Source organism: Anomalospiza imberbis, chromosome 4 (genome assembly GCF_031753505.1).
Source record: "Anomalospiza imberbis isolate Cuckoo-Finch-1a 21T00152 chromosome 4, ASM3175350v1, whole genome shotgun sequence".
Classification (NCBI taxonomy): domain Eukaryota; kingdom Metazoa; phylum Chordata; class Aves; order Passeriformes; family Viduidae; genus Anomalospiza; species Anomalospiza imberbis.
In genome coordinates this window covers 43128289-43146814 of record NC_089684.1, presented here as the reverse complement: position 1 = coordinate 43146814, position 18526 = coordinate 43128289, and the positions used below count along the sequence as shown (strand labels likewise).

Below are 18526 nucleotides of genomic sequence, written 5' to 3'. Positions count from 1 at the left end.
ACCCGCTCCAGTGCCATCTCTGGACATGCCCCAGCCTCATAGTGTGATCCCAAACCCGAGCCCACGATTCCAGATGCACCCTCAGCAGTGCCGAGTACAGGGACATTGGTCCTAAATCATAGAATATTCTGAGCTTGAAGGGATCCACTAGGATAGGTCCTAAAGTATGCCAAAAATTCTCACAGTGGAGTTCAAATGCTGGGAGCAGCAGAAAAAGGGAAGACATTTTTGATATCAGAGCATCAAACAACCCGAATTCATAAAATTAAATGAAGAAATAGGTTATGATGGAATAAACCTGATTTATGTATATATTGCTTTCCATAATTGTACAACTTGGCTTTATGCGGTTGGTTGTTAGCATTTGTCGCTTTCCTTTTCTTGAGTAGAAATGCAGCAGTTCATTTAAAAATAACACCAAGATGTACCCGCCACTGGCTGTGATGGAGCTCATCAATAATGGCAGTAATGCCTCTGGGATAAAAAAGTTAAGGGGAAAAAAAAAATAGATGGCCCAGATTGCAGCCAGAGAAGAGACCACAATGCCAAGAGAGAGTCTCAGGGAAATTGCCAGTGGGGATGGATATGAGGAGGGCAAGAAGCAGGAGGGGTCCATCAGCAGCAATTCCTCACAGCAGCACAGCGAGCCAAGGGAGCCTCCTCGCAAGAGCCAGGTGGGCAGAGCTCCTCAGGACACTCATCTGCCCACAGAATGCAACAGCCAGAAGCCTCCTGTGCACACCAAGGAGACCTTTTCAGTACTGCGAGGCCAGGAGGCAGTATGAAGTAAGTACCTTAGTGCTTAAGTGAGAGAGTTCCCTTAAGGCTTGGAAATCCAGCATTAGGCAAGGGAAAATGAGACATGGGATTTTATGTCCTTTAAAACCAAACTGAACATTTAAAGAGGATGAAGTGGAAAATTTTGTAGTAAAACAAAAGAAATGTGAAGCGAAATGAAAGCTCTGCTTTTATTTCCAAAGACTGTACAAGTTCATATGGAGCCATTGGGTTAGGTGGGAAAGAGGCCGTGCAATAGGCATCCTGTCTCTGACCAGAGCCTTTCTCACTTCAAATCCCTGAGGGCTCCCTCAGCGGCTCCTTTTCAGCTGCTGGGCAGGGCACGGGGGCTCAGTGGCACAGGGTCCTGCTGGCCCCCGCCTGGGGGACAGCCCATGTGCCGCTGCCAGGCAGGCCTGGGTTCCCGCAGTGCAGCGGGGGTGTGGGCAGGCTCCAGCAGGGTTCTGTGACCCGTGACCCTCCAGCAGGGTTCTGTGACCCGTGACCCTCCAGCAGGGTTCTGTGACCTGTGACCCTCCAGCAGGGTTCCGTGCCCTCTGACCCCCCGTGGCACCGGGACACCGCACCTGGAGACCGTTGGCACTCGGGCTCTGCCAACGGCAGAACCGTCTTCAGGCAGTGCCCCGCGGGCTGCAGCAGCACGGAGGGAGCGCAGCTCTGTTCGGGGAGCACTGCTTGGCCAGAAAGCCTGTTCGCAGCGCCTTTATTGCCACTGGGGAGCCATTCCTCGCCCCCAAGGCCAGCTTGTGCCAGGTAATTCTGCGCTTGGCTGCCAGGGTGCAAACAGGCCAGCCACGGCCGTCTCTGCTGCATTCCAGCGCTGGGCCCAAATGGCAGCAGTTTCAAACCCAGCCTCTTGCTCCTGCCTCTGCAAGCTGACAGCAGTTTGCTGGGAGTCGCTGACCAGGGAAATTGCCTTTAAGGCCTTCCTTATGCAAATATTTAGCATTGTTATTCTCCAGCCTGCAGTGGGGCAAATCACTTTCAGGTGGAGAGGGCAAGGTTGCAGGAGGGCTTGCTGCTGATTTAGCTTGGATCCTAAGTGTCTCTAAGGAGCAGGAGAGCCAGGCAATCCCTAGGAAAGGAGGGTGACATGGCAAAGGCCCCTGGGTTCTGCCCCATGTGCTGCCAAAAGGTGCCAGCACTGAGAAGGAGAGGCTTGAGGCCAGAGCCAGCAGATGTGTGGCAGGGGGAACTCTGGGCTTTTCCTGGGCAGTGCCTGAAGCAGGTGCTCCAGCTGGGGCCTGGGATTGCCCCATTGGGAGTGGGAGCAGCTGCCAGGGGCCTCTCTTACAGTTGAACTGTCGCAGCCAGGGACTCCAGAGGTAGGTGGCAAAGCTCGTGTGGAAACACCCACATCCCAAAGTGAAGCCAAAGCTATCGCTTTACCATGTTTCCAGTTTTAGGAATCAAGGCCATTGCAATTACAATGGCTCTGTCCATCCAGATTTGTTTATCATGTGTGTGTAACAACAGTGGCCACCAGAATATTTGAATCCCTCAAGGATAGGCTGGACAGGCCTTTGCGAAACCTGGTCTAGTGAAAGGTGTCCCTGGCCCCGGCAGAGGGGTGGAACTAGGAGAAATCTAAGGCCCCTTCCACCCTAAAACATTCTATGCTTCTATGGTTTTATGGGGCTGTGGTTCTGTGAATGCCGTGTGTTCTCTGACTGTATGTCAAGTTATCCCTTCCAATGCCTCAATATATGCAAAACACCAAGCTTTGCCCATAAAAATATCATGTGAGGTTTAGTGATAGCAACATTTGAAGGACAAGCTCTTGAGATGGGTACATGAGGTTTAAGTTTCCAAGCAGCTTCCACGCTTCCTTGTTTCATTAGAGCAGCTCTTTGCCTGTGGCTGGATGGAGAAGGCAGAGAGAAGAGCAATCAAATGTGTCCTGCTAGGGGATGCAGAAATGAGCCTGGCAAATACAGCACTGTCAAAAGCTTGTAGGAATTCCCATCAGGGTCACAGGAGTAGCTGCTTTCCTCTCCACAGTGAGGAACGCTTGTGTCCAGAAGCACAGCTGGGTTGCAAGAGCATTTTTGCCTTGCACGAATAGTGTCAGGTTAACGCCACCTGCGCAACCTCAAATCCATGGGACGGCAGTGTGGTTGAAAACCTGGCCCTGTCAAAGGAATTGAAAAATGTTTTGACTGTTTCGTGAAATCCAGATTTTCCTGCTGGCCACTCGTGTGCTTTGTGGCCATGTTAAGGATAAGCTGGTGGTAGAGCAGGCCTCCAAGCCATGCTGTTTATTCACAAGTGGATGTGCATGTCTCTCCACACAAGTTATGCCGGTGCCAGGTCCATTCAACAGAAGTTGGAAGAAAGTTGGAATGACTTCTCCCTGTAGGCACTTGCTACTTCTCCCACCTTCGTTTATCTTTAAATTCAAGTGAGCACCTTGTTCTTTTAAGCAGTTTGCTTTCCAGCCAACATTTTGGTTTTCATGATGGTGAGGAGGCAGCAAAGATGCAGCGTTTGTTTGCTTCCAGATGTGTCCTCGGAGCTTAGTGTGAGTGTCCATTCTTAGGCTTCCCAGCAGCATGGGGAGGCGGGTGTTTGACAGGATTCCCATCTGTAGTGGCCTGTATCTCTCTGTGGCTTGCCGAATGGTTCTCTGCTGGTCCCTTCCCTGATGTTAAAGCCACTGCCTAGAGCTCAGCTGCTTCACCTCTTCCCCCAAATGTCTCCGCTCCTGTTTCATACCAGTTGCCCTAAGTGGGGTGGTTCACAAGACTTCACAGAATGCTCCTGCAGCCTCCTCCCCAGCGAGAAATGATTCTGCTCCCTCTGGAGTGTGAGATGCTGCAAGTGAGCGTCACCAATTGAAATGTAAACGTTTTCAGTCCTTTTTCTGCATTTTTGAGATTTTTTGCATCTGCTGGGGGAATATGGTTACCTGTTCATATACAACTGTCTTTTCAAGGCTTTTTTTTTGCCCTCCATTTCTTTTCCTTCTTCTTTCCACAAATGCTGCCATTCACGTGGGGCCCATTTTGTTGCCGACAGGCAGCGACTTTTTTGTTCTGAAAACGGAACTAAATTTCCTGAAGCCTGTAGCAGTGGCCTGGTTTGTCGTGCTCTTGGCCAAATCCGGAGCTAAGAGCTGACTTGGAAAGCAGCATCACTCCTGAGGGAAGGGGAAAACGGATCTCTTGGATCTCCTCTTCTCAGCGACGTGTAATCCCCATGTTTGGATGGTTTATGTTTAGGAGCACTGCAATGACTCCCAGTCAGGCACTCCAGGTTCTGGGTGTAGCAAGTCCCTGGAGATCCTGACCTCTGCTTTAGGCATGAACTCATGCAGATGGTGAATATCTGTTTGTTCTCTTCCAGAGAAGCTGACTCAAGCTGAGGCTTCGTAATGGAACCGACAGACAACCAGAACCGTGACAAGAGGTAGGAATTAATGTGATGTAATCTTGGCTTCCCAGGTGCTGTGATGAATGTTGTGATGGTTTAGAAAAAGAATTCCCCCTCCAATGCAAGAATCAGAATTCCAGAGTGGGACAAATGAAGTAAGGATTGTCCTGTCAGTGAGAGCGGCTTCAGAGCCCATTGGTATTTTCAGAGCTTCTGTTACAGACCCAGGCTTGGACGATGGCTGGGGTCAGGGCAGATTCTCTGCTGAACATTCTGAAGCCAATCTCTTACTACTGGAGCCAGGGCACACCCTTCTGCAGTTTGGGATGCTTTTGGCCTAGGAGTAGTTTCCAGCTTCAGTCTGGAGCAAAGCGCGAGTTGTGGTTTTTTGGGGTGGGGGCGATTTGTGCGAGTTTTGCTTCTTGTGGAACTTGTTTGAAGATGATGAGGACTGAGGTGATGTTTCATGGCAGACATTCAGTTTCATCTGCCTCTTTGAACAGCCAGGTTGTTGGGGTTTTCCTGGTGACACATCAAGTGTAGAGCAGCTGCAGCACATACAGGACTATTTTTAACTCTCCAGTGCTGACCTGTTTTCCCCCTGGAGATGGAGGGGCTGGGAGTGTAGAGTCCCCCTGCACCAAGGCTCCTAGGTGCTGGGCATGTTGGTGTTAAAGCCTGGAGGTGCAGTTCCCAAAGCTTCCAAAATTCCCTGACTTTAAGGGAGCTGTGCAGGGTTATGAGTGACGGCAGCAATCAGGTTTGCAAAGGCTTTGAAGAGCATCTTGACAAACACCTTCAATGGCCAGGCCAGACACGGGCAGCAAAGGTGTCTCCAGGGCTGGGGAGACTGGGGGATCTACAGGCTTATCTAAAAAGTCTGGGCATTTCAATAGACAGCAGACCCATCTACTCTGAATTTGGAATGCCATCCAGTGCAAAAACCTGATTTTTTTGTAAATAACAGCCCTTCGGTATGAGATGAGGCAGCTGTGCCTCTGCTCTAGGAATGATTAAACTTTCAGGAGCTGATTATTGCTGTGGTATTGGAGCAAGTGTCACTGCTGGGGCAGACCAGGCTCTCCCCTTGCAACCTGGGACACTTGGGAAGTTGGATTTGCAAAGAAGAATTTAGCAATTGTATGCATAGAGAAGACTGTGCAGTAGAGTAGAAATACATACCTGCATCCACTGTGCCTGCATGCTTTTCCTTCCCTGACGTCCATAAACATCAGAGCCCGAGTTTCCCTCATTTTGCAGTAGTCTTTCAAAGGCCAGGGACACTTTAAAGGTTCTGGTTTCCCGTGATGGGACACTTTATTGGTGTTTTGTTGTGGGGCAGGTGGGATTGAGTACATGCATATGTGGAAGAGGAGGAGCAGGGGGATTTGACCTGGTGTTTTCTGAATGTCTGAGATCTTCTGTCTAATTACACTGATGGGATGGCTTTAAATGCAGCTACATGATTTTCCAGGGAAGCAGCTTTCCAAATGCCTGTTTGAAGTAGAGAGTGAATTTCCAAGGTTGTTTATCAAGTGGCTATTAATAGAATATGAATAGAGGATTCTGTTTGACTCGCAAGGGGGGAGACTGGGGTGAGAGGTCTGCAGGAGAACTGGACTGGCAGTTTCTCCCATTAATCACTGCAAGTAGATTAGCCAGCTCATGTGCTGATCGCCCCAGTGAGTGCTTCTGCGTTTGTTTCACAAGGAAATGGAGGAGGGTCTTTCCCTTCCCAACCTTCTTGATGGCTTGTATCAGGAGTAGCAATCCCTGAGAAGGATGTGTGCTGTCCCCTGTGTGTCTCATTGCTCTGGGGCACAGCACATGCTGGACAGAACCAATCTGTCCACTGTCAGCTTCCTGAGGATTTTGACATTGCTTTGCTGCTGGACATGTGCCGTTGTGAGAAAGCCTCAGTTTCTGCATGGAGTAAAGCCAGGGGTTCAAGTGTTAACTCTCTTTTCTGTGTCTCTGTCTGAAAGCTGGAGCAACAACAGAAACCTGCTCCGCCTTCTGGAGCAAGAGAGGCGGAGGAGACAGGTGGCTCCAGAGGAGAAAGATCCATTCTTGGCGAAGACTCCCCTCTTTGCCAAGCCCTACAAGGTAATGGGAGTGGGGTGCAGGCTGGAAGGAGAGGAGGAAGGAGGCTTGGGGTGGGAGAGGGGAGCTGTGTCTTCTGCATGGGCTGTAGCAGACTTGAGCCCGATCCCTGCAAACACAGCATCTTCCCATCTGCTGCACCGAGTTTGCCTAATTTCCCTTGTGGGGATGCGTGGCGATTCCATGAAGATGCCGAGCAATGTCTCCTGCTGAGCTGGCTCTCTTGCTTGGGGTGTTTCTGACATTTCTCTGCCCTGTTCTTGTGCTGCAGACCGATAAAGAAGATGAGCTGTCCAGGCGCATTAAGAACCTGCTGGGCAATGTGGACTCCAAGATGCTCCTGAGCCATGAGTCCTCTCTGATTCCCATATGGATTCCAAAAAAGCCCAAAATCAAGTCACAGACCCAGAGTCATAGGCCAGCCTCCAGTAAGACCAACCCATATGAGGACATAAGGAAAGAATCCTCACGAGAATCACTGGGCCTCCCACCTAACCCTGAGCCGAGCCGTGATGACAGTGATAAAGGTCACTCCAATCAGAGGTCAGAAGCCAAAGCTCCACAGTCCAAAATCCTTCCTGAGCCTGTCAAGGTGAGTGCAATCGTTGTTGTGTCTTGTCCAGACTGCTGTTGCCCTCAGAAGCATAAGGAGTCTCATTTTATTTGGGTGAATGAGAAATATTCCTCTTACTCTAGAACTGCCTTAGAGGAATTGGTAACTATTATTTCTGACTGGTTTTTTTTTTTTTTTTTTTTGAAGTAAGGAAGCTTTTTGCACAACTTTTTAAATGCAGAGGTAGCCTGTGCCTTTGAAGACAAAGCTTAGCTGCTTCATGGTGTAATTCCATAAAGGGAGAAGACTGCACAGGCATATTTACATAACAATAATAACAGTAAGGATAAATAGCAGTAGTAGTAGTAGTAGCTTAAGAATGGAAAGAAAATTTCCAGACTGCCAGGTTCCAAAGGGAACACAGACATTTTTCTCAGAGGCAGAAGAGATGACTTTGGGAATTTCAACTGGTTTTCCACTTGGCCTCCATTATCAATTCCCCTTCAGATAGGCCTTTTGATCCTTAGTAGCATTTTATTATTAATGGTATTGCATGACTTTCTAGAGTTGGTGGTCACCACATGCTGCTGTGTGCATGTCAATTAGTAAAAAACCCCAACCAACTCCTTCTGCCTCCCTTGTTCCTGTTTCAGAAAAAGAAGCCCATTGATGTGACATCCACGGAAAAAGCTTGGAAGGTTGGTGCTCTTCCATAATCGATCTCTGTATTTGCTTATGTTTTGCATGCCTTAAGGAAATGGCTGGGGAAAAAATGCATTGCTCAGCTCCTGTTCACTCAGCAGATGTTGCCCTCCCTGAAAGTGTGTTTTGGGGTGGGCTGAGGAGAAGTAGGGATAAAAGCTGGAGTTGTAAGATCAGCCTTCCTCTCAGTCTGTGAGCGTAACTCTTGTCTAGAGCAGTTCAAGAGCCGGACTGACAACTCATGCCAGGCAGCCAGAGCTGCTCCTCCCTCAAGCTGGGGGTTGCCTTTCCTGAGCTCCCCTTGTCCAAAGGCTCTGGACCTGCTGCCTCCTGTCTGGGCTTCCAATTTTCCATTTGGGAAACAAAGGGAAACCTGCCCCATGCTTCCAGCACGGGCTGTTACTGAGATGCCATTGTGCCTGGGAGTGTGTCTGAGTGGGCCAATGTGGCAGCAAACTTCTCTTTCCTCTTTTCCACTCTTTTCAGTAGGCTCTGTATTTGTAGAGCTGTAACATATTTGAGCCAGAGGAGACAGATGAATGGAAAATGCTTCAGGGACTCACACTTTTGTTACAGTTGTCATCTGCAGTGTGATGTTTTTCACGAAGACTTGAAGCATGTCATCTCTGTGGAAGCACAAACCCCATTTTATCTCGATTGTCAGCAAAAGCATTATCTGAGAGTGTTAGACACAAGTGGGAGTGCTGAGAGTGCTGCTGACCAAGTCAGTTTTAGGTGGTGCCTACACCAGGCACACAGACATGCCTTTAAATCAGCTTGTTGCACTGTGCTGAGTTCCCTGAGCTAACCTTGCCTCCCCCTCTCCTCTTTGTTTTTGTGAACAAAACAGGTTGTGGAAAAGCCATCTTCTTCACTTGCTCCTCCAAGGTACACTTGTGTTCCCAAACCACCCTCTAGACCAAACAAACTACTTTTCATTTGAGGGGGAGAGGGGAAGAGGTTCCTGGTTTCCCTTGAAGCTGCACGCTTTGGTTTGATGCTATTCAGGGTTCCTGTTGAAAATTGGTTTCATATTTGTGGGGTTTTCAGGAAAGCTCCCATTAGAAATGAATAATCCAGGCATGCTGGAGTTTACCTATGAACCAGACTTATATTTCCCCAGGTGTTCCCTTCTTTTCTCCTCCTTGGCCCCAGTGTGTCTGTAGATCACATGGTTTTGTATTGACCAAGAATCCATCCTGAAATTTGTAACCCTTTATTGGAAATGTATCTTTTGGGGGTTCAGGCTTTCAGAAAGGCACTGGGCTGTTTTGGTGTTTTTTTTTTTTTTTTTTAAACATTATTTGGTTGAATGCAGCTTCACAATGTAGCAGTGAGATCCTGTTTACATTCTTGCCTGGCTGGGTGTGAGTTAAAGGTTTTATTATTCCCAGAGGGTTTTTTTCATACGGAGCTTTATTTTCGGAGCACAGTAATGTATTCCTCTGGCTTTCTCCCCTCTGCTCTCAGTGCCCAAACAGAGGGCTCAGTTTTTGAGTGCTGCCATGTCAGTGGAATAAGCAAGTAACCTTTCCCCCTGCTGCTTCCTAATTTTGTCTCCCTGTGGCCTTGCAGGGCTCTCCAGTCCGAGCACAAGAGGATGGCACCAGCACAGCCCAGCAGCTCGGAGTCAGAGAGCACCAGGGACTGCCACAGCTCCTCAGTCTCTGCACTTCCAAGAGCACCAGCACCCGAGGTGAATGCAAATCAAAAGCAGAGGCTGCTCCCACAGCCCCTTGCCTCACACTGTCTGCTGTCTGAGGGCAGTCAGGACAGGAGACCTTAAATACTGTCACTGTGCAGGTGTCCCCTTGAGACCTCTGCAGCAGCATCAGGCATTTCTTGCCCTCTGCTTCGTTTCCATACTTTGTCATTCATAAATCCTTCCTGGACATCTGGTGCCTAACCGGGCAGTGTTCCCCCTTCTCCTTTGGCATCACTGTCTAGCCCTTCTGGAGTTTCCACTCCAGGATTAATCCATTCTGCAGCTGAGAGGTGAAACTTTGAGTGCATATGCTGAATGATCCTTCTCTGCAGTAGGTGCCTCTGGGCGGTGGGCCCCTGATTTCTCTTCATGGGTGTTTTGAGTACTGGCTCTGTAACTGGAAAATTCCTTCTTTCATTTTCTGCTTCTTTCAGTCCTGTCAATGCCATATTTTCTTATACTGCTTGCTCTCAAAGATGAACCTGCCTTTGATAAAACGGTCCTCCAGTGCTGAAGCCTGGAGAGGGGGGAGGAGGAAGAAACAGTGAGGCTGCAGCCCTGGATCTGTGGTCGGTGTGCTGGATGTTCAGCATGGGAGAGGTGATTGGGCAACAGGGCTGGGCTGCTTGGCTCTTGGGAAGCATCCCAAGTGAGCTGTGCTGCATGGAGGAGAGAGATTCAGGCAGACAAAGGATCTTGGGAAGGCTGACCAGGGGGGCCTTTGGCTGAAAGCTCATCCCTCCCTCCTGTTTTGGGTGAAAGAAGAGCTGTGAGGACACTCCTGCCCTGCAGGGAACCTGACATTGAAGAGGTCTGGAGCAGAAGAAACTCTGCTGTTCTTCCCTCCTCCTGCTTTGAATTCCATTTGAATTAAAGTGTTTGGCCTCAGTTATAGTGAACAGCCACACACCAAATAGGATTTTTCCTGTGACCTCCCTGGACATCCCTTAGGAAAGCCATTTCTTCCAGGCCAGGACTTTGGCTCATTTGATGTCTAAGGCATGTGTCACCTGCGGCTGGGAATTCCGTATTGATGGCTTCTTTTCCTGGCGGCACGGAAAACTTGAGGCTTCCAGCCTGAATAGCTAAGCAGATCCAGTGCAGAGTGACTTAACCCACAGGGGATAACCGTGCAGGGAGTCGCTTTGCCTTCACAGAGACACTGAACGGCTCTGTCCTCTCTTCCCCAAAGCAGAACCTTCACTCTCCTGTGTCACCCCAGTCTCTTTAAGGCATCTTTCCAAATTAACTGTGAGCTGCCTTAAAAATACAGCACACGTGAAGCTCCGATGTATCTCTTGTCCTTCTGTGCCAGCTTTTACCTTTTTTCCCAGCACCTGAGCAAAGCTGTTTGAAAAGCCAACCTTCTTGTTCAGGTCTTTAAGAATCCCTCAACCCCAACAGAGAGCCTTGTATTGCCTGCACTGACAGACTTCCTGGCAGGGCCCAGTTAGGGAGTGTCAGTGTGCAGAAAGGAACAGGAATGTGGCATCTTCCTTGAAGTGTGTTTAAAAAGGAGTGTCAAAAAAATCCCATCCAAACAAACAAACAAAAAAAAAAAAAAAAAAAAAGGGCAAGTCAAGCTGTGTTCCTCTGCAGTTTGCAAAGTCTGGAGCCAAGAAGCAGAATTTGTGGACAACTCCAGAGCATTTCTATTCTCAGGTGGAATGAAGACGCCTACCTTGAAGTTGGCTGAAAACAGATGAAGAGTCTTCTCTATCTTGCACGAGCTCCATGTGTGGGTGCTTTCCTTGTGCCAGAATCAAATCCTGGCCAGAATCAAAGCAACCTTGCAGAGCTGGTCCATTAGCTGGGCTTAGTTTGAAGTTTGTGGTCTCTGCTTTAGTCCTTCAGAAAAGCTCCTGTGCCTGAAGGCCTGAACCTTTTTCTGTGTTCAAATGTTGTGTGTAATAAGTAGTAGGATGTCTTTCCAGGAGCCCAAGTGATGATGGTCAAGTGCTTTGCCAAGCAAAAGCTCGATCTTGGCAGGAGGATCCAGCCTGGAGCCAGCCCAAGTTACCTGACTGTTCTGAACTGGAAGCCAAGCAACAACTGCACCTTGCAAGGGTTGCATTTTGGTCAAAGTTGTTCTGGGGTTTTTTTTTGGGTTTTTTTTGTTTTGTTTTGTTTTGTTTTGTTTTTTTTCCTTCAGAAAAATGAGTCTGATTTCATTTGGGTGAATGACAAATATTCCTCCTTCTCTAGAATTGAACTGGGAATTTCTCTAGGATTGGGAACTTTTATTTCTAACTGTTTTTTCTTAACTAATGACACTTTTTGCTCAACTCTTTCACATGCAGAGACAGCCTGTGCCTTTGCAGGCCAAGCTTCGCTGCTACAATAGCAACTAAAGGAAAGTGATTTTGAATGAAGGGAGCACACTGCAGAAACAGACTTTCTTAACCATATTAAATAAAAGTCAGCAAAGTCAGCAATGGAAACGGTGTTTCCTGACTGCCAGGGAAGCCAGACATTGATCTTGCAGGAGGTGACTGGTGGTTTCAGCTCTTGCTCTGCCTGGTCTCTGTTCCTTACTGCCCTTCAGATGGAACTGTTATTCCTTATTAGCATTTCATTATGAATGGACTTGAAAGACATTTCTAGAGCTGTTGGACAGCAAATGTTTGCTGAGCGCATGCTTGTTTGGTATCAAGGAGTAAAATACCCAAACAAACTCACAGTGCTTCCCTCTTTCTTGTTTCAGCCCATCGTGCACATGTATGAGCAGTCCATTGAAGGAATATTGGAGGTGGGTGCTCTTCAATACCAGATCTCCATGGGAAAGCCGGTACCAATCCATGGGGAGGTGGATCCCTCTGACTCTGGGAAGCGTGAAACTGCCTCTGTGTCCATCAGCAAAACTCCTGTGAGCTTCTTCTCTCCTTCTCTTTCCAGGAAATGAGCAGCCCCCTGTCACCTCTCCTGCCACCTTTTCGGACACCTGCTAGAACAGAGACTTCCGAATTTCCATTGCAGGCAAAGGTAACCCTGCCCATTTTGGCCAGGGCTTCTGGTAAATTACAAGAGATCTCTCTGCTGAGCAGAACTTCAGTCTTGGCAGAAGGAGCCTGCCTGGAGGCCAGCCTAAGTTCTTTGACCATAAACAGTGTTGAGAGTTAGAAACCAAGCAGAAACAGCACCTTGTGTGGGGTTCCATCATACCATGCTCAAGGAGCAAGTTAGTGCCTGTGGCCTGTTAGTTTAGAGTCAGTTCTTCACAGGCCAAAGGCCAGACTTCTGGGCAAGAGTCTCTGGGCTCTGGGGAGCTGTGCTAGGACAGAAAGAGCCAAAAAGGCATCAGTCTTGAATCCTTCTTTTCTCTTTTGTTGGCAGCCTGAGCCATCAGCTTCTAAAAAGTGGCACCTTGACAACCTAATGACCCAGATAAAGCGAAGAGCAGTACAAAGAGAGGGCCCCATGGAAATTGCCCATGGGCATGGACGTGAGGAGGGTGTGAAGCAGGAGCGGGGCATCAGCAGCAATTCCTGCCAGCACCACTCCAAGGCAAGGGAGCCTTCTTACAAGAGCTGTGGCCAAGTGGCCATGGATTTCCACAAGACCTTTTCCCAAGTGGTCGAGGACACTCACAAGACCTCTGGCCAAATGACCGAGCATTTTCATAAGACCTCTGGCCAAGTGACAAAGGCTCCTCAGGAATCTCATGGTATGAGCACACCCAGCTCTCTAAAGCCTCTTGGGCACACCAAGGAGGCCTTGCCCAGGAAGATTGTGGGTATCAAAAGGCCCAGCGAGCCCCTGGAGCATGACAAATCCAAGAAAGTCCTGAAGCTGGAGAGCGAGCCTGGTCCGTTGGAGGTCAGAGACCAGTCCTCCAAAGACAAGCTGTAAGTCCAAGAAGCAGAGAAACCAAAACCTGCTTTCCGAAAAGGCCTGAAGCTGGGAGTGCAAAAACCCTCTGAGAACAGGAAGCACGAGGAGCCTGACAAGAGCTCTGCCCACGTGCCCAAGGTTCCTGACCAGAGTTGTGGCCAAGTGGCCAAGCCTGCCCACGAATCTGATGTTACATCCAAGCCCAGCTTTCTGAAGCCTCCTGTGCACACCAAGGAGGCCTTGCCCAAGAATACTCTGGGTATCAAAAGGCCAAGTATGTCCCAGGTACATGACGAATCCAAGAGAGTCTGGAAGGTAGAGAGTGAGGCTGGTCTTTTGCAGGTCACAGGCCAGTCTTGCAAGGACCAGCCCAAAGTCAAGAAAACAGTGAAGCCAAAAGCCACCGACAAAAAAGGCCTGAAGCCGGCACTTCACAAGGCCTCTGAGAAGAGAAAGGGCTCCCACCAGGTCAACACCAAAGGCTTTTTGGAGCCCAGTCTCCTGAGACATGCTCAGGAGTATGATGCCTTCATGCCCAGTGGCCACAGGCCTGGGGATTTGCACAAAGGGAAGGTGCCCTTGCCTCCTGGGGAGAAGAAGTTGTTCTCGCCTGCAAGGGAGGCAGACGTGAAGAGGAAAGCCATGAGGAGTCCTGAGGAGTCCCCCAAAAAGAAGGTGAGAGGGGCTAGAGGAAGTGGGTTTGGACAATGACCAAGGTGGTGTTTGAAAAACCCGTGTGGAGTTTCCCCTTCATAGGCTGGCAGTAGAGCCGTGATGCTTCTCCTCTAAAGGGAGTTCCAGTGTGTTGTTTTTTTCTGTTTTCAGCCAGAATCTATCAAACTGAGCTGTAGTGCTCTGTACTTTAGGTGAACTTCCAAGACCTGAGTGATTTTTTTTCCCTGTTTTTATTCTTGCTGCTAGAGGGAAGACAAGGGGGATACTCCCAGGAAGAAAAAGGAATGAGACAAAAAAATCCCAACAAAATAATTTCCGCTTTCAGCAAACAAAGGCTCCAATAAACTGAAGTGAGTATGCAGTGATGGGATGTCAGAAAGATGTGTAAATCTAAGTCTCTCTTCAGAAGGGAAAGATGAAGAACTCCTGTATCTCCTGTCCAGACACTCAAGAGTTTGCTTCTAACGTGATGTGCATTCTGCAGCTACAGCTGCTGCAGATTGGCCTTTACATGCTGGAAGCTATTGTTGGTTGGGGGTTTATGTATAAATTATGAATGGGATGGGATTGCTGTGGAACGCGTGTTAAGTTTCTTTTTTAGCATTAGTCTTACGACATGGTTATGACAATGGGAAGACAGTAGTAGTCTACATTTTTGGTAGCACACAAAGAACTTAATGTTACAACTTACTTCAAAAGTTTTTTGACTAATCACACAAAACAAAAGCATATTGATAGTAGTTGTATCTAACTACTAGCAGTACATGCATTTTTTGTTGAAAGAGGGTTTCCTTATTTTGAATGTAATTCTTGTTTGTAAGCTTTAAAACACAATGCACAAAGCTCTATTATTAAGCTTAGAACTTCTTAATATCTTGCTAGATGTACTTTTCTGTAGCTTAGGGCGGTATTCTAGGCAAGTGTTAATATACAGACTATTGTTCTATTTGTCCTTGTTTTTCTACTTCTTATATAATTTTTCTGTTGATAAATCTTACGGCTATTGCTTAGCTCTAATTGTAGTTTTGTTGTCTCTGAGGTCTGCTTTTTGTAGCTTTCCTAAAACTCTCTGATTTTGACAATTCCCACAGAAGCAACCAGTGCAGAAAGCCACTCTGAAGGTGTAGGTGAGTAAGGGTAGGGAGCCCTTCCCTTCTGACATCCTTTGAAAGCACAGAGGTGTCGGGGCTGATGACTGGCTGGGGGAAGGGATGTTCCAATCGCAGTAGGAATGGAAGAGCTTTAATTCTGGAGTTCCTTCCTCCCTTTTCCTCAGGGAAAATGAGCAGCTGTCTTAGTCATGCGCTGGCTTTTGGAGTGGGAAGGGTAGGAGGTAGTTTTGGGCAGAGAGGAGTCTGGATCGGGTCGAGGATGGTGCTGTGCTCTGTGTCAAATCATCCTCGGTGCAGCATCAGCTGAGCCAAGGCAGAGCAGCTGGAGAGCACGTGTGCAGTGACTAGGGACCAAAACACGGGAAAAGTGGGTGCTGAAAGAGGTGAGCGGACCGTCCCATACCCAGCAGAGTTAGGCAAGAAGTGCAGCCTCACACCTGAGCCTTCTCCCTGGGTTTAACTTCATTTCCTGCTCTTCTGATGCTGCGGTCCATGAGCTGGGATTCACTGCTTGGTGTGTTCTTGGAAACTTTGCGAAGCTGGCTAGAAAGGATGGAAATGAGCAGTGGTGAAACAGGTTGAGAGCTATTTGGGGCTGCTTCTTGCTGCCAGAATTCCCAGGTCATCCTGATTTCAGATGATCAGAAATCTGCTGGGCCACTGTTATTGAATGCGAAAGTCTCTGCCAATTCAAACTCCCTCTTATTTGTAGCCGCTCAGCTTTGGAAGTGATGTCTAATTGAGACATTGGCATGAATGGCAGGATGTAGGCGAACTTTTAAGAAATGCCTAGGTTATATGTACATCATGATCATGAATTTGCTTCTCTGGTCCAGAGCATCAGAAGATTCGTTCCAAACTGAGAGGAAAAATGTGGTGCTGCCAGCACTGCCGGCCATGACTGCTGCACAACGTGCACCAAATTCGACCACAACGACCCAAAAGAGACCCAGAACTGCGACTGATGACCTGGACCTGCCTGCCGTGGATAACCCTGCCATAAGCCAGGATCCTTTGTTTGCCAAGCACAGGAAAGTGGAGGAAGACCACAAGGAGCAATCCCAGGGCATCAACAGTGGTACCCAGGAGAGCTGGTGGGAGGATTCCTGCAACCCAGGTGTGCTGTGGGATTCACTTCAGAAACATCCTCTCCGATAAGTGACCATTTCTGACTGTAGGCAACTGCAGTGGGTTTATAAAATAAAATTTTGATTTATTTATAAATAACCTGTGGGTGTGGCTGCAACCTGGGCCTCAGGTTTTATAGCATGCTGACAAAATTGTTGCATTTATGGGTTAAAAAAATCAGATTTTACTGGCTGTTTTTAAAAATTTGGCTCTTTACTGACAGCTGGAGGTATGGGGTCGAGGATGTTTTGTGGGGGGCGGGGGCAGGGCTATATGTTAGGCCAGACTGTGCACACTGATTAGCTGCCTTCTAATTGCTTGCTTTTTCCTGATAATTTTCCTGCTTCCAGTCCTCACTGCACTCTCAGCCATTGAACAAGGAACCTGCTCCTGAATTTTTCTGTGCTTGGGAAAAGTTTAATGGTACAAAGCACTGAGAGCTGCCAGGTGAGAAGCCAAGGTTCCATTTTGATTATTGGAGGGAGTGCTAGGAAAGAAGGCAAGAGGGGGAGAGCTCGTTGCATAGACTATGCCTGGGAGAAATGAACGTTTTCTCTGGGAATTTAGGAAAGCCTGGCTTTGGAATTGCTTTAGGCATCTCTCTCTGACCAGCTTTCTCTCTGTGGTTTTTCAGGGATCTGCAGGGGATGAGAAGAATCCTTTTCCAGTGACTTCTCTGCCACGTAAGGACAAGACCAGACAAGACAAGAGAAGAAGACCTGAAGTTAGAACAGTAAGTGTTTGTTTTACAGCCCTGCCTGTAGTTACTGAAGACACCAGACAGGGCTGGCCCTGTAGCCAGCCCGGCTTCTGCTTCCTCCTGAGCACTTCTTTTGGGAGCAAAGAGAGAGGGAGGGATGGGGGAGAGCTGCCCTTTCAGGGCAGCACCTGCTAAGTAGCTTGGCTACAGCTGAACAGCACTTGAATTTTTGACTTCTTGCTGGGCCTTTGATCAGTACTGGCCAAAAGGATTTCCTAGAGCTGCTGATAAGCTGTTTTTGATTGTACAGCTTAATCATTACAAATGTTGTGTTGTCCTGTGGTACAAGCAGTGGGGAATACTGAAAAGCTGTAACCTGCCATCCCATGGGGCCTTTGCAGTGTCATTTTCCATAAAAGACCAAGGTTTGTGGGCCCCTCTGGGCAAAGGGATGCATTGCCATGGTCTGCTGGCAAACTTGCAATAGAAAATAAGCACGATGTGCCTGGCTGAGTGGCTGGGAGGCTGTAAAAATCCTCTCCAGAAAGAGGCAGCTGCTGAAAGTCAAAAAGTTGTGCAGGTCCTCTTGGAGTAAAGTGACTCGAGTCATTGATTGTGTTCTGCCAGGTGTGCCTCTTGGATGAATCCAACCAAATGTTTTCTCTCTTCCTCCTTTTGTTCCAGAGTTTTCTGCTCTGGAAAGCCAAGTGACGTGACCAAGAGCTGGCCTGACCTCATACACAGAAGGAGACAGAATTTACAGTGACCCAGACTGGAACCAAATGCCTTAACTGGGTCTCCAGGATGTAAATAGTTCCAAGTTCTCTGTTCTTCTGAAGCCTTAGAAAACTTTGGTTTTATTTATTTTCTTTTTGTTCAATGCAAAGCACCTGCACATTACTTTTGTTTTAAATACAGTTGTAGATTTTCTTGGTTACTTTTGGAAAACTGTTGTGTTTTTTGAGGGTAATGCTTTTCTACCTTGCAAAAGAAGAGACGGAGGGTGGTACCTACTGTCACCCTGTTCTTTTGAAAGTTTTAAAGTTCTTCTAAAAGTTTTCTATACCTTCTGATGTTTACATATTTCTACTGAATTTTCTCACACTCTTCTTGTAAATAATGCTTGTTTTACATTCTTGTTTGTGGGTAGAAAGAATTGATGAACTGTTAGTTTAACCAGCGTGGTTGGAGAGGTGGCAATTTCATCCTCCAATACACTGTCACTTTTGGAATTCTATATCTAGTGGAGTCAGAAAACCAAATCCTCTCTTTGAGTTCTTTTCTTGCCCCTTTCACATCTAACGTCCGTGTGCGAGTTATTTCGTATCGCAGTGTGACACCTACCTATGAAATTACCTAGTGCAATGAATTGTCTGAATGGGCCCATGTCATGACGGTCTGTAAGTGTGTCCCCTAGGAGTAACTAACAGGACAATTTTCACACCTGTTGCTGACAAGGAAATCTGCACTCAGACTGTGTTACTGAGGGTCTTGCTCAGTTTCAGCTTTGACAGACCCAAGTTTGGGTGGCAAAATAACACCCAAAATGTGGCTGGAAACAGCTCCGACTTTCTCCTGTGCTGGAGGGGTGGGACTCGCAGGGAGGATTCCTCCTTGGGCTGCTTTTTGGCATTTGGCTTGGTGGGGATGGAAAACTGCAACGGGTCCTTAGGATTGCTTGGACATTGTTGTGAGTCTGAGAGCTTCCAGGGAGAGGAATCTCTTCTGATAAAGGAGGGATTAAGTGGCTGAATGTGGAACATAAGGCACATTTTGCATTTGGATATTTGCCTACAAGCACTGGTGGTCTCAGTGAGTGTCCAAGAGCAGAATCTGGTACCAAAGTA

The 18526-nt window shown here is 47.8% G+C and overlaps 2 protein-coding genes across 6 annotated transcripts; both read left to right on the top strand.

Annotated features, from left to right (window-relative positions):
* LOC137472750 (AF4/FMR2 family member 4-like) lies at positions 1 to 12390 on the top strand. Of its 5 annotated transcripts, none has more exons than XM_068188114.1 (6): positions 1 to 281; positions 4144 to 4206; positions 6156 to 6276; positions 6545 to 6865; positions 11938 to 11982; positions 12129 to 12390. In XM_068188114.1, exons 2-6 carry the CDS (start codon positions 4172 to 4174, stop codon positions 12351 to 12353), a joined length of 747 nt encoding a protein of 248 aa, XP_068044215.1. In that variant the 5' UTR covers positions 1 to 281; positions 4144 to 4171; the 3' UTR covers positions 12354 to 12390. The 5 variants fall into 5 exon arrangements, with proteins under 5 accessions (XP_068044215.1, XP_068044214.1, XP_068044217.1 ...); XM_068188113.1 differs by lacking the exon at positions 1 to 281 and adding an exon at positions 3541 to 3639; XM_068188116.1 differs by lacking the exon at positions 1 to 281 and adding an exon at positions 8379 to 8416 and having other exon boundaries at positions 3833 to 4206; positions 12129 to 12150.
* Positions 12391 to 12816: 426 nt separating this feature from the next.
* On the top strand, positions 12817 to 15918 carry LOC137473418 (AF4/FMR2 family member 1-like). Its single transcript, XM_068189225.1, has 4 exons — positions 12817 to 13049; positions 13407 to 13739; positions 13986 to 14089; positions 15688 to 15918. The coding sequence occupies exons 1-3, from the start codon at positions 12837 to 12839 to the stop codon at positions 14025 to 14027; spliced, it is 588 nt and encodes a 195-aa protein (XP_068045326.1). The 5' UTR covers positions 12817 to 12836; the 3' UTR covers positions 14028 to 14089; positions 15688 to 15918.
* The last annotated feature ends 2608 nt before the right edge of the window (positions 15919 to 18526 follow it).

Coding starts and splice junctions, on each gene's coding strand:
- LOC137472750 (XM_068188114.1), top strand. CDS start 4,172: ATGGAACCGACAGACAACCAGAACCGTGACAAGAG. Junction 6,866..11,937: donor TCCTTCCTGAGCCTGTCAAG/GTGAGTGCAATC, acceptor TTCTTGTTTCAG/CCCATCGTGCACATGTATGA. Junction 11,983..12,128: donor CCATTGAAGGAATATTGGAG/GTGGGTGCTCTT, acceptor TTCTCTTTCCAG/GAAATGAGCAGCCCCCTGTC.
- LOC137473418 (XM_068189225.1), top strand. CDS start 12,837: ATGACCGAGCATTTTCATAAGACCTCTGGCCAAGTGACAAAGGCTCCT. Junction 13,050..13,406: donor GCGAGCCTGGTCCGTTGGAG/GTCAGAGACCAG, acceptor GGTCTTTTGCAG/GTCACAGGCCAGTCTTGCAA. Junction 13,740..13,985: donor AGGAGTCCCCCAAAAAGAAG/GTGAGAGGGGCT, acceptor TCTTGCTGCTAG/AGGGAAGACAAGGGGGATAC.